Source organism: Panthera pardus, unplaced genomic scaffold (assembly GCF_024362965.1).
Source record: "Panthera pardus isolate Hobbes unplaced genomic scaffold, ASM2436296v1 HiC_scaffold_13, whole genome shotgun sequence".
Classification (NCBI taxonomy): Eukaryota; Metazoa; Chordata; class Mammalia; order Carnivora; family Felidae; genus Panthera; species Panthera pardus.
In genome coordinates, this window is record NW_026526688.1 from 42712633 (window position 1) to 42727642 (window position 15010).

General features: G+C 39.6%; 1 protein-coding gene across 1 annotated transcript in view; it reads right to left on the bottom strand.

Moving 5' to 3' along the window:
- Positions 1-1489: 1489 nt before the first annotated feature.
- Positions 1490-15010, bottom strand: part of IDO2 (indoleamine 2,3-dioxygenase 2) — a 66574-nt gene continuing 53053 nt past the window's right edge. Inside the window, exons 8-10 of the mRNA XM_019440713.2 lie at positions 10595-10646; positions 4125-4273; positions 1490-2707 (exon numbers count right to left, since the gene is read on the bottom strand). Coding sequence (XP_019296258.2) covers positions 2352-2707; positions 4125-4273; positions 10595-10646 — 557 coding nt within the window. The 3' untranslated portion in view covers positions 1490-2351. The remainder of the gene's footprint in view (positions 2708-4124; positions 4274-10594; positions 10647-15010) is intronic.

Genomic DNA, 15010 nt, shown 5'->3' on the forward strand with positions numbered 1-15010 from the left:
GAAAAACTCAGTCTCTGAGACTGTCTTTCCTGGGCATTCTGTAAATTGAGAGTTTGGGGATCCTGTTCACCTGCATGCAGTCTAAGGAAAGTATAGGGTCTCTGTGCCCCACAGCATGAAGACTGAATGTTGCTCATGCCATCTAACTGGTGTTCCTTTATGATTTTTGTTGGCTTGCTTTTAAAATCATCCCTGAGTCTTTTCTAATGTCTTCTAAACATTACTAAACTAATCCTAACTGCACTTGGGCACAGGATAAAAAAGAATCAGTGGCCCCTTGTCCCCAGAAGGCTTGTGTGTGTGGGGGGGGGGGGGGGGGGTTAGGTGAAGGTGACTCTTATGTACAAGCTTTAAGACTTTAAGGCTTTGCCCCCTTCCCAGGTGAAGATTAGCCCTATAAGGTCAACCTCGAAACAGCGGGTTGTTATTTTTATTAAAAGAGACAATGGTTTCATTCTACACAGATCACCTGGTATAAAGAGCCTTTAGCTGTCAATATAGTCAGATTTTTGTGGGCAGTATTCCATCCTTCTCTCTAGGGGTTTCCATCCAGTGTACTGCCTGTATCCCTTCCCAGCATCTCTTAGGGAGAAACTATACATCATTTTTGTACCTCCTGTCCATCATTACAAAAGAGGATTCTTCTCTAATAGAAATGTGGGGAGGGTGTGTATCAGATACCATAACTTTACCCTAATTCACTTTCTTGTAAAGGAGGCTTGTGATAGCTAATTCTATGTCATCTTGGCTGGGCCATGATACCCAGATATTTGGTGACACATTATTTTGTACGGTTTTGTGAGGGTATTTTGTTTGGATGAGGCGAACATTTAAATTAATGGACTTTGAGTAAAGCAGATTGCTGTCCATAATGTGAGTGGGCCTCACCCAATCAGTTGAGGGCCTGAATAGAACAAAGACTGACCTTCACTGAGCAGAAAGGAATTCTACCAGCAGTCAGTCTTTAGATGGTGATTCCCTGAGTCTCCAGGCTGCTGGTCTACCCTGCAGATTTTGGAATTTCCAACCTCTATAATCACATAAGCCAATTTCTTAAAATTTCTCTCCCCCCCCTCACTATATATACAGTAAAAGTGGGGTTTAAGGGCCTGGGCAATGTTGGAAGTGGTCAGATGTTTTTCCAAGTGATATGACAAGACTTTGAAGGCTGAGTAATCTGAAAGGCTTGTTTGAAAGGATTAAACAAGCTGCAAGCTCCATTTGACCAGTACTCATATGGGGAGGGGAACTGCTCAGCAGATGCTAACTTGGGCAGAGGCTGTTCCTGATGATCAGGTCCTTCTCCTTGAGGCCATGATACTAGATTGGCCCTGTGGAATGTAGATACTGTCCCAGATATATGTGTGTGCGCACAGTGTGGGGTGGGGGAAGGGGGGCAGGCCTAAATTAATGGAGTTTATCTTAAATTGGCAAGATTAAAGTTTTCTAGCTTTTGCTATCAGATGAAATGAGATCTTGAGATAGAAAATAAATCAATAAAAAGTTACATTTATTTGTAAACTAAACATGTGAGTTTACTATTTATTCCTGTTTCGATCATTTACTTCCAATGGGTCAATTAATTCATTTTACAACTATAAACTTTCGGTGTAAGAAGAAAGAATCATTCTTCCAAAAATAAAGAATGAAACTAAAACAGAATTTGCAAATTGATGAGCTATGCCAAAGAGCCTCATCCGTTCGTTCCCACATCGTTAACTATTCATTGTTACACTGGTGACTTCCAAGTCTTATGTGAGCCTCCTCTTTCCTCCACATCGCCACTGGAGCATTTCCAACCTCCTGCCACAAACTCAGCACACTCAGGGAGAGGAGAGCTGGATGGGGACCACAAAAATTCTCTGCTCTAATCCCTAAACCAGTGCTCAGTAGGAACGTAATGTCGTTGACTGACTGAATGAATGAATGCATGCATGAGTATTTAATTTGCTTTTTAAAGAAATCAAAAAGGGGATCTGTCCACAGGCAATTTGATTTGTTTTTTGAAATTTAGATTGATTTTCTATTATTTAAAAATAGAACAGGGGTACACGGGCTCCTCTGTGGGGTTCTGAATGAGGAAGTGTCCAAAGCTGTTTGCTATTAACCAGTAATTAGAGAGGGAAAGGAAAATTTCTGACTAGCCATGGAAATTCTCCTCTGTGAAGACTAACAGCTCTCAACAAGGGAGAAGATGGTGTTCTGTAAAGCAGGAACATAAACAGGGCTGAGGTTCCTGTCAGATAATTCCAGACATTCTCATTTTCCAGGCCTACGTGCCCTCCAGTGGGAGAAAGGGCCAGGGGAAACCCGAGTTTCTGGTTTTGCATTCTTGGGAAGAGGGCAGTCTCTTAATCACTTTGGTGGAGAATTGCCTCTAAGGTCTTATCCCTGACACTCTTCAGGAAGCTCAGAACTACAGTCCCACCTGTGCCCCTCTCTTCTAGGGCTAGTGGTGGCCCAGGGACATAGTTCGGCCTCCTGCCCTTTGCTTTGGTGGCTGCTGTGATGAGGTATTTGGTCACCACAGTGATGTGATAGCTGCGTAGCTCCGCCAGGGCCTCCACACACTGGTTATAGGCTGTCAGAAGTTGGCCATTTCCAGAGGACCGAATGTGGTCTCTCAGTGAAGGAGTTGAGTGAATTTCTTCTATAAAGGCCTTATGGGAAGGAGGCATGTACTCCCTCATCCTGAGCAGAAAATCAGCTGAAAGAAACAAACCAGAACTATGTCATAGCTCCACATGGAAAGATGCAAGAGCCTGTCTGGTTTTCCAGACATCAGTGCAATGAAAACTTGCTGTCATCTAACTTTCCAATCCACTCTGCTGGCTCTTTTGCTGGTAGACTACAAATACTACATTCCTGAATATTGATGGGGAAGGAAAAAAGAAGCAAGTACATCTCAGATAACTGAGTTGGAACCATATCTACCAGTCAATGTGTAAATATGTATCATATACCCAAGGTAGGCAAAGTATCCTGATGAGACTATCGTCATGAGGGATATCTACAAATGTAAGGCATAAACCCTTAAACCGATTTGCTAAATACTCTCCTGAATTTTGCTTTGTTTGGAGAGTGCTAAGGAAGGGGAAAGTAATAGAATTTATAAGGGCAAGAAAATAAAGAGTGAGCAACTGTTGGGGCGCCTGGATGGCTCAGTCAGTTAAGCGTCCGACTTCGGCTCAGGTCATGATCTCACGGTTTGTGGTTGGAGCCCTGTTTCGGGTTTTGTGCTGACAGCTCAGAGCCTGGAGCCTGCTTCGGATTCTGTGTCTCATTCTCTCTTTGCCCCTCTCCCACTTGTGCTCTTTCTCTGTCTCTCAAAAATAAATAAATGTAAAAAAAAATTTTTTAATAAAAAAAAAGAATGAGCAACTGTTTTTGTAATAATAGCCTCTTGAAGTCAAGTTGTTTAAAAATCAAATCAATAGATATTTATAGGAAATACAGATAGATTGATCATTTATAAAAAATTCATTATGTGTTTAATATCATCATAGTTGATAAGTGACTTTTGTGGATGAGACTGGATGCTATTTGACTGCACACCAAATTCTAGTCATTTTTACCCCTAAATCCGACTTGAAAATGCCATACTCTGAAGTGCCTTTTTGCAGCTGTTAAACATCAGCTTGATGCTGGCAGGTAAGGAAATGAACAATTTCAAGCTTCTAAACTGGTAGGCCTATCTTCTGGTCTAAATAGACTTGACTTGAAGTTGCAGCATTTTTATGGGGAAGGGCTTTGGTGAGGAGCTCAGACCCATCATCAGCCATATCCAGACTTTGTAACTTAATTCCACAGTCTTCAAACTCTGGATCTCTCCCCCATTTTAGACAAAGCAGGCTACTGCCTAGGATCCAAACAAAACTGTGGGGAACAGTTGGATATATGGCAATGTTTTAAGATATGGAAATGGAAACCCAATATCCTGCTGAGATCAAATATTAACTGACTTGACACAATAACATCTGGCAGGCATACAGCCTCCTGGTTGACTTAGAGAAGTATAGATTTCATGACATTTTAATTTACACTTGGTCTTATCAATTGGTAAATACATTTCTGTTCTTCCTCCCTGTTAAGGAACAGAAAGAAAAAGAAAATGTCTGACTTACCACTTTCCTTGCTGTGACAAATGCCTAAGAACTCATCAAAGGCATGAAGCACTGTGCTCTGAGCTGCACTCCCCCCAGAGTATTTCAGGGGCTCTGGGGAGACTCCTTCATAGATCAACCCCACCGGCATTGCTGGGTTATCCTTCCATCTAAGCAAGAGTAAAAGTCAAAGAGAAGAAGTGGGTGCTAGGAGTTAAGAGCATATTTTCTGATACAGCAACAGTGAGTAAGAAAGCAAACACAATTTCAACGGTGTTTTTAGAGCAAAAGACTGGGTATCTTTGTAGAATATATACTTAAGCATACTTCAACTTCATAACAGGCCATTGAATACAGCCCTTCCTTTCCCCAGTTGGAGGATTATCCCAGAAGAGTAAAGGAATCCTTGACATTGATCCTATGACATATTTATTAGAAAAATTCAGTCATAAAGATTGAATACAGCCCTTCCTTTCCCCAGTTGGAGGATTATCCCAGAAGAGTAAAGGAATCCTTGACATTGATCCTATGACATATTTATTAGAAAAATTCAGTCATAAAGATGACATCAGTGCTGCTCAATAGGAATAATTTAGGGGTTCTGGAATAATCTTCACTCCTTCTGCTCATCTCAACCTTAATCACCTGATACCTTTAACTCCACAAGTAGAGCTTTGTAAGTAAGCACACACACACACACACACACACACGCCCCTTTGCTTTTCCCTGTAACAGTTTTAACAGTTGTCATGTTGAACTACCAGTGTTAAATAATGCATGACTTTGTGGGAATACCTTTGTCAAATACATTCTTGACAGCACGTGTTGATAATGAGGGCAGCAACAAAGAGAACACAATACAATCTTGCAGGTTACCAGAGGGACAGGTAGATGGACTGGAATTGAGACTCTGGTCTTGCTCAGATGAAGTGGGTTTTCCCTGCTTCCTCTCCTCTCTTATCTCCTTTCTTCTCCCCTTCTGTCTCCCTGATTCCATTTCTTTGCCTTTTTGTGTCTGAAAACCCCTAGTTCTACCTCCAACTATTTTACTCATTTCTCTGTCACATTTTTTATAGAGTCTTAAACAATTACAGAATGTATGTGGTGACTCCATAAGATAAACAATAGCACCAAGAACACGTTATTGTACTTCCAATGTGTTAGTCTATAAACTCTCTTCACATTCATTTTCTTTTTTTAATGTTTATTTATTTATTTTTGGGAGAAAGAGAGAGAGCACAGGCAGGGGAAGGGAATAGAGAAAGAGAGGAAGACACAGAACCTGAAGCAGGCTCCAGGCTCTGAGCTGTCAGCATAGCGGGCCTCGAACTCACAAATTGTGAGATCAAGACCTGAGCCAAAGTTGGACAACCGACTGAGCCACCCAGGTGCCCCTCACCTTCATTTTCTAACTTGACCTCTTTTTAGTAGATCAAGGCAGGTGTCTAAAAACCCATTTTACAGATAAGCAAACAAAGGCTCTGAGCAGTTAATTCTCCAGGGCCACACTGTTCAAAAATGGGAAAACCAGAACTTAAATCCCAAACTTATACTTTTCTATGTTCATTTTCTCAAGACCCCCACATATGGATTTCCACTTTTACTAAGGAATAGAATCTTTTTTCTCTTATTGCCAGGAATGAGCCACTGTCCCTGCTGTGAACAGTTTAAATAACAGGCTTACAGTGATGTCTCATCTTCTTCCTATAATTCTAAAAGTCATTTTGCTCAAGAGAAGGAAAATGCATCACACACATAAAAAAACTGTAGCCAGAATGCTCAGCTGGCTGTTCATGACCTTTGTCAAATACTTCCTTATGGTAGGAAATGCTATAAGGAGCTGGGTTGTTTGCATTGGAGAATGGTTTGGTCAGCCGTTCTACAGTTTCCACTGGATGAACGTCAAAGTGGCCTTTTTAGGTGGGGTGACATCACTCTGGAAACAGATGAGGCATAGACAGCAGAGCAGGGGGAGAGCAAAGGAAGGAGTCTGATCATAAGAGGAGAATATGAGGTAGCTGTTGGGTGAGAGGACTCTATTTCAGGCAGATAGAAAATTTAATCTCAACTTTGATATTTATTAACTGTGAGCCTTGGTTAATTAACCTCTCTGAGCCTCTAGTTCCTCATCCAAGTGATATTAGGATCTACCTTATTGAGTTATCGTGGGAGCTAATTAAAATAATACCTGCTCAGTGCCTGGAACATATTAAGCATTTGCTAAATATTAGCCATTTTACATTATTTAGAGTGAGCTGGAATCCCGCTCCCTCCATTCATTATTTTGTACATTTGTACACACCTTCCTGAGACTTAGTCCTAATTTGCACCTACTTCCTAAAGCTGCTGCATAATTAAATGGGTTCCAGAGAATTTTCGTGACTTGTCAGAGTTCAGGACACTGCTCCAATGAAATTTCTAAACAGCATTTTAGAAATATTTGGAAATAGGTAAGACATATTGAAAACGTGAGTAAGTGGAAGAGAGGCAGTGGTCACACTGGTTCAGGGTTGTCTCTGCCATGTTGTGGATGATCTCAGATGGTCACTTTGGTCTCTTTCAACAGTCCCTCCTCATCATGACCACTTCTAGGTGTTGGACTTTCTCAGAGCTCAGTTTATGGGATTCTTGCTACTCTCACTTCCCAAGTGCTCTTATCTACTTCACTGATCTAAAAACCAACTATATTAGGAGTCTTTAAAAATGTACACTTCTACCTGGACCATTCCCCTACATTCCAGACTCATATATTAAACTGCCAGCTTACAGATATCTCCACAGAAATGGACATGTCCCAAACTGAGCTCCAGATATCCCCTCCCTTTTGCCAAATTTCTTCCTCCTACAGTCTTCCCCATCAGAGAAAATGGCAGCTCTATTCTTTCAGTGGATTGGGCCAAAACCCTAGAGTCATCTTCGACTGATACCATTTTCTTCCTTCCTCCTGCAAACCAATAGCAGATCCCATCAACTCTACCTTCAGTCATTTCCAGAACTGAACATTACTCAATGCCTCTTCGGCCACCACCCTAGTCCAAGCCATCACCCTGATTGTGGGCATAGCTTCTTGAACGTTTTCCTGTCTTCCATTCTTGCTCTTAAATTATCTATTTTCCACGTTAGAAAATAGAGCAATGAGTTGAATTAAGACAGATCATTTCATTTGTCTCCAGACTTGCCTCTGCTGCCCTTGTCTCTCAGAAAGTAGCCAACAAGCCCTGACATGATCTGGTCTTCTGCTGTCACTTGTATCTTTCTCATTCTCCCCCATACACACTGCATTCCAGTGCTGCTATCTTCCTTGCAACAATTCCTCCATGACAAGCATGCTCCAATGTCAGGACCATTGCAATTTTTATTCCTTTTGCTTGTAACAAGTATCCAGGTAGCTTAGTCCTCACTGCCTTCAGTTATCTGCACAAATGAAGTATGGCATTCCCAGACCATAATAAATAAGTAAGAAACTTACACCACCTCTCCCTAATACTCCATGATGCCCTGTATCCTACTTTACATTTTCCCGTATCACTTATTGTTGTAACATATATTGTATAATACTTTTTAAATTATATTTATTTTTGCATGATCTGATTCCCACCATTAAAATGTAAGCTCCACAAGAATGGAGTTGCTGTTTTGTTTTATTGCAACATTCCCTGCACCAGGAACTGTGCCTGGCATATGGTAAGCACTCACTAAATAGTTGATTAATGAATGAATGAATGAATGAATGAATGAATGAAAAAACTATTATTCTATAATTCTGTGTTATATATCTAGAATATATAAACCCAAATGTTTTTCTGGAAAGGACCCGCCAGCTTTAAAGAACCATCAGATGCTCAAATGGCCAGGAGACATCAATATTTTTTTGGTGCCCCAACATGAAGCAGATGTGTTAAAGCCACATTGAATGTGACAGAGAAGACACCAGAATGTAAGTCAAAAAAGATAAAACAAGGGGATCTACTTTCAAAAGCTATATTCTCCACCTGTGATACAATTGGTCTGAGGGAGGGAAATAGGGTTTCTCTGAGCAGTCCCATACACTCTCAGGCCCAAACTAATGATTATAAAGGAAAGCAATTACTTTCCTTTCAAATCTCTGTAGGCAAGGTTATTTTTAGTCTTTCTCATAGCCTATTTTTAGGAAATCCAAGAAATATAAACAGAAGAAAAAAAAGAAAGAAATGACATTTTTCCACAGGGGCTAACTTCCATGTGAAATTTAATGTGAGTGGGAAATGGAAAGAATAAGTTTAATCTACAAATGATGAAACGCCTAAATAAAAATGTTTTTAAAAAGTAAATGAAAACAATAAATCAAACATGGGACACATCAAGAACATAGGAGGAGATTTCAATTTTCTAAGACAATCCCATTGGGAACTCTCAAAAATCCGGATGATTTTGGCCATCAACACCTTCAATACATTTAAGATTTGGTGCTGGTCACTTAGTTGCACTACATGAGAAATATTTTTGAGGCTCAGACTGACGGGAGGCGTTTATGTAGATCACAGATAAAATGCATCACTGACCCAGAACTTATTTTAATGAAAACATAATCACCCTCTAGTGAACATTTAATCATGATAGGCAGAAATTGAAAAAGATAGCCCCAAGATTTCCATTCTCATTCCTAGAACTGTTCATATTATAAGCTATCAATACCTGTCAATATGATATACAGCAAGGCAAAAGAGGCGTTGCAGATATAATTAAGGTTACTAATCAGTTGACTTTAACATAGGGAGTTACTCTACATTGTCTAGGCGAGCTGAATCTAGTAACATAAGACCTTGGCAGAGGTTTTCTCTGGCTAGTCGCAGAAGGAGAAATCAGAGAGATTTAAGTACTAGAAGGATTGGAAGTGTCATTGCTGCATTGGAGGATACCGTGTGATAAGGATTGCAGGAAGTCTAAGCTGAGAGCAGATCCTATGTGACAGCCAGCAAGAAAACAGAGGCCTCAGTTCCAAAACCATGAAGACTTGGATTCTACCAAAAACCTGAACGAGTTTGGAAGTGAATGATTCCCCAGGTTCTCCTGATAATAGCTCAGCCCAGCAGATAGCTTGACCTCAGCATTTTGAGACCCTAAGCAGAGAACCAAGCTGAGTTTGCCTGGCCTTCTGGTCTACAGAAATGTAAGATAATAAATGTATGTTGTTTAAAACTGCTGTTTTAATTTGTTAAAACAGCAGTTTTTTGTTATGGTTTTCTGTTATGTTTGTGATTTGTTATGTAACAATGGAAGACTAATACACATTTAGAGAGCAAAGTGAAACACAAAGAGATTTTCCAGAATTAGGTACTTCTTAAACCCCAATGTATTTAAAATGTTTAAAAGACTTTTTTTCCTCTAATTTTACCAAAACATATCTGCATATTTTGTTTTACATTTGTTGCTAGAATCACTATTGCACAATCATATCTTTGTCTTAACCCTGATTACATGTAAAATGTGCACACAACAAGAAGAGTTCTGAGCACAGATAACCTCTCTGGGGAGGATTTTGGGATCGAATGGGTATACAGCAAAAGTCTGAATTCTGAGAAACACTCCCAATTCCATTCCACACTCTTCACCATTTTTCTTGTTTCCTCATAAACCAGGAACCCATTAACCTCAAGTTATTCTCTAGAGACCCTCCTGCTTCCCCTCTCTACTCCCTAGAGTGAGGAATGCCCACCCAGGCTGGCGTCCCCTTGGACTGTCCAGATCCACTCAATCTAGAAAAAACACTGGGTTCATGTTGTCACTCCTTTCTTGCACCCATGTCCCTTCCAGGTGCAACTTCATATTCTTTCTGTCTATAGCAATTCGGCACCTCCTGGGTATCAAGATGGAACACTAGGTGAGCCCTATGTCAAATTTTTCACCTCATCCATTCACTACCTCTACTTTTCACTATTAAAAAAATAAACAAACAAACTTAATTTCTCTCGGTTAATGTGAATGGGAAAGCAATTTGATTAAAACATGTCAAGGTATAATTAGTGTATCTAAAGGAAGAAATTTATCTAAGGGTAGAGTTCTTTATCTGGAAAAATTACAGTCCATGTGACAAAAGAAGAGACCCACAAATATGAACAAATGACTTGGGGTAACTCTTCCAAGAACATTAGAAGAAGGCTGGCAAGTTACTTTCTATGTTCCCATTAGCCTTAGTAACAGGGGAAGAGAATGGATATAAATGAGAGAGCATTGTGGTTACATAGTGGGCTTTTTTTTTTTCTGCCATCAATATGGGATTCTAAGTGAATACAAATGAATGTAATATGGTGGCCTAAGGACAATTATTCTGACCTTAAATATTCATTTGTCCTGCAGATGGTACCCCACCTCTTTTATCCAAGAATGGATCCAAATGATCACTTTGTTAGCAAGGTTTCTTAGTGTGTTTATTACTATAGGAAGCTTCTGCCTCATAAGTTTGGAATATGCTACAGAGGTCTCATGCAGGAAAGCAGTTGAACTGTACTTACCCAGAGAGAAAGATCCGGATGACTGCATAAAATATGTCTGGATCAACATAATCTGGAGAAGCAATCAAAATGTGAACTTTACTACAGGCAAAAAAAGCAATTGGTTACATGTGCACGGGTCCTGCTGCTCTCTTGGGGCCACCCCCTCTATCTGATCTGCACGGAAACCTGGAAGGAAGGCAGCAGCAAGAGGGGGATGGAATGTTCTCTTCTGTAGCCCCCTCACTGGCACTGGCCAAACTTTTAAACTATTCCAAATGCTGCCCTTTTCTATTTGTGGTGCTTCCCTTTTCTGGACTTAATAACTACAAAAGAAGAGATCAAGGCCATCTTTGAAAAATTAATATTTTAAACAGACATGATATTTGAGAGAATGTAGGAAATAGAAAGGAAAAAAGCAGAGAAAAAGAATCACCTCTGTCCAGGCTTTCACAAGAGAGGAAAACTCAAGTTGTCAATGCTCAAGCGAAGTTCTATATAGGCAACCAAGGATGGAGGAGTGGAGAGGCTCTTGCCCAGGGACCGCCACACCAGGTCAGATATAGGCTCATTTAGCTCCACGTTAAGCTGCATTCATTAATCTGTGCAGCTATTTTTGGCTCTAAGCCACTGCTTGGGGATAACTTATTCCACTAGTTTATTAACTTGTATATAAAGAAGGGTGTCCTCACATTTGTACTAAATTTCTTTTCATTAACTTATGAAGATTGTTTTCTCTTCTTCACATAATGGGGCCCCTCTGTGAGCTGGTATGTTTCTTTTACCTGGATCCTGTCTATGTTTCTTTGTTTCTCTTTGAGAAAAAACAAAACAACACAGCAAAAGAAAAACAAAAAAATCCACATCTTTTTTATGAGACCCAAATAATGTCATCTCTATACCATCAGTTATCTTTTCTACCATCATACCTAGTCTCTGTTCCTTTATCTCTATGTTCTCTGAAGGCCCTTGGGCTCAGGTAATTCAGATATTCCTTTGGTCCCAGCATTTCCCAATGCTCCTGAGTGGTGTCACATTCTCTCTGAGTAGAGAGAATTCTGTGACAATGTTCCATGTGCTGGCCTTTTATTGGGCCCTATTTCCATGTCTCTCCCATCTGGTGCCCTATTCACACAAAAATGCTAAGCATTATGTACAAATTTTCTCTGAAACAGTAATGACTAGCAATAATTTAGTATTTTATCTTCTAAAGTAAAATCATTAGCCAATAGATATAAAATAATTTTAGTGTAAAAAAAGTCAATAGATGTAAAAATATTCATTTATGATTGAAACAAATAAAAAAATTAGCCAATTAGGAATAAGAGGAACAATTTTGAAATGATAAAAAGAATCCACAGAAAGCCATTTCAAGTATACATTTTATACTTGAAAGATTAAAAATAAGTATTTAAAAATGTGGAACAAAACAAGGATCAACACATCCATTCAACAATACGGTGTTAGAAATTTTAGCCAGAAGAATAAGGAAAATATATATATTTAAAGAAATAAAAGTTATAATTATTATACATGAAGGAACAAAATAATTCTCAAATAATATGATTTTCACATAGAAGACCCAGATAATCTGCAGATAATCATTAGAACTATTAGAATTAATAATTAGAATTAATTAATAAGAATTTTTTCTATAAACCAGTAACAAACAGGAGTTAGTTAAAATCAAAGATACCATGTTCACTAGAAACAAAAAATAAAGTAACTATGAAAAAAAAGATATCAAAGTCTCTTATTTTGAACGAAATTAAAGAAAATTTAAGAAATTCAAGAAAAAATTTGTCTCTACTGATGGACAAAAAACTCAGTATCAGTATCAAAGAGAAGAAGTGTATCTAAAAAAGAGTTATCTATCTGGATAAGTTTTAGTTCACATCCAATAACATGAAGGCATGATTTCCAGTACCTTGTCCGACTACCTTACTTAGTGTTTCTGTGGTATTCTCTGATTGTCCATCTGCCTTGATCATAAGGCAGAAAGACTGGATATAATATCAAAATCATGTAAATTTTCTCCAAATTAATATACAGATTTAATGCAACAGCAGCAATTTTTTTTAATGTTTATTTTTGAGAGAGAGAGAGACAGAGAGAATGAGTGGGAGAGGGTCAGAGAGAGTAAGGGGGACAGAGGATCCGAAGCGGGGTCTGAGCTGACAGCAGTGAGCTGATGCAGGACTTGAACTTATGAACCATGAGATCATGACCTGAGCCGAAATGGCACACTCAATTGACTGAGCCACCCAGACGCCCTAGCAAAAACTTTAATAGAGATTTTTTTCAGAGCAGTTTGAAAAGCTGATTGTTTACATGAAAGACAAAATGTTGGAAATAGTACAGGCACCTCTGGGAAAGAAGGGCAAGAGACGGGTTTTCTTCACCTGAAAGAGATACTATGAAGCTATAGTTCTGAAGACAAATGATATCTCTGTTGGGAAAGGTAAACAATGACAAAGAGTAGGAAACCTGGAAACAGAGCCAGTCATTTAAGAAAATCTGTTATAAAACAGTGCTAATATTGCAGATTAGTGATTCTTCAAAGAAGGGACACTGAATTTATATCCTTTGTCATATTACATATAGATAACAATTATATGTGAATTAAGGACTAACATGTGAAAGACAAAACAACAATTTCAGAAGAAAATGCAGGAAAATATACTTATCAACTATGATTATGAAATAATATCTTATGTAAGACTTCCCCAAACACAGACTTTTGCAAAAGAAATGGCAGATACTTTGACTATACGAAAATTAAGAACTTCTGCTTTCAAAAGTCATAAGGCAAACCACAATATTTGCAACACATATAACTAATGAAGATCAGGCTTCTGAGGTTTACAAAAAACTTTTAAAAAATCAGGAAGGAAAAGATAAAAGACCATTAGAAATATAAGGAAACACATGCATTCACAAAAGAGGAACATGCGTGGTGAGCACCCACAAGGACGCACGCACACACACAAACACACACACAGAAGACAGTTAAATCAGGGAATGCAGGAGTGACATCAACATCATGGTAAAATAAACGTTTTCTACTGTCTTTCCCACAAAGAACACTGGCTTAGACAATCACACACAGACAAGAGGGCCTTTGTGAAAGTCCAGGAATTCAGTGGGGAATTTCCAGCACACCACTGAGCAAAGAGATCCAGAACTGGATGAATTGAAGAGGGTAAGAACATTTCACTGTGCTCACATCACCCCTTCCACAAGGCAGCACAGCTCAGTGCTAAGAGATCTCCTAGGGCTGTGATTTTTCCAGTAAGGGAAAATGAGAGCATAAGATTGCGTGCCTGGCTTCCCCAGCTGCAAGGAATGCCGCCACGCAGACCCACTTCTTTCCCATCCCATCCAGAACACTGAGGTGTCCTGCACAACTAGGGAGCAGAGGAGCCTGGGGGTAGGGAGGGACTAGGAGAATGCCACATAGGGCTTTTGGCTGGGGGGTGGGGGATTAAAGGGAGGCAGATTATACTGATCGCCTCACAGATTCCATTAAGAACCCCTCCCATGAGATGCTGGGAATGCTTCACCCGCAGATCACCCCAACTAGCCACGGGTGCCCCTAGTGCTCAGGGTGTCTCACAGCTACACCTTCACCCACTCTGGCCAGCTCCTTGCGTGCACTGCTGAAAGCAGAAAGGGTGAGCCTCTGCTGTTGATTTGTGAGCTCCTCCAGCAAGGTGGCTGATTCTATGGGACTGGGAGAAAGCACACGACCTGAGCCTTAAACACTGCCCCAGGGAAAGCCAATGTTAGGTGGTCAGCACCTGGCCTGACTTTGCAGACCTAGAGAAGGCATACGCAATTAAAACTTTTGCCAAGAGAGGCCTCAGAATCCCTGCCAGGGCTGATGGAAGGTGTTTCTCTCCTGAAACCAGTCAGTAAATACTGGAGAAAGTGAATAAATAACTTCTTCACATAATTCCTGCAGCAATGCCAAGCTTCAAGGAGCACAAAATATCAAGGAAACATGACATTACCAAAAGAAAAAATAATTTCCCAGTAACTGACCCTAAAGAAATGCAGACCTGTGATTTGCCTGATAAAAACAATTCAGAATATTTTTTTTAAATTAATTTATTATTTATTTAGAGAGTGTGAGCAGGGAAGAGGGACAGAAGGAAAGAGAGAGAGAATATTAAGCAGGCTCCATGCTTATCACTGAGCCCCCACACAGGCCTCCATCCCACGACCCTGGAATCATGACGTGAAATCAAGAGTCAGACACTCAACCAACTGGGCCACCTAGATGCCCCCAAAATATCTGTTTTAAGGAAGCTAAGTAAACTACAAGAAAACATAATAAGACAATTCAATGAAATTAAGACAACAACACATGAACACAATGAGAATTTTAACAGAGGAAAAAAATCATAAAAAAGAACAAATTACTTGGAAATATAT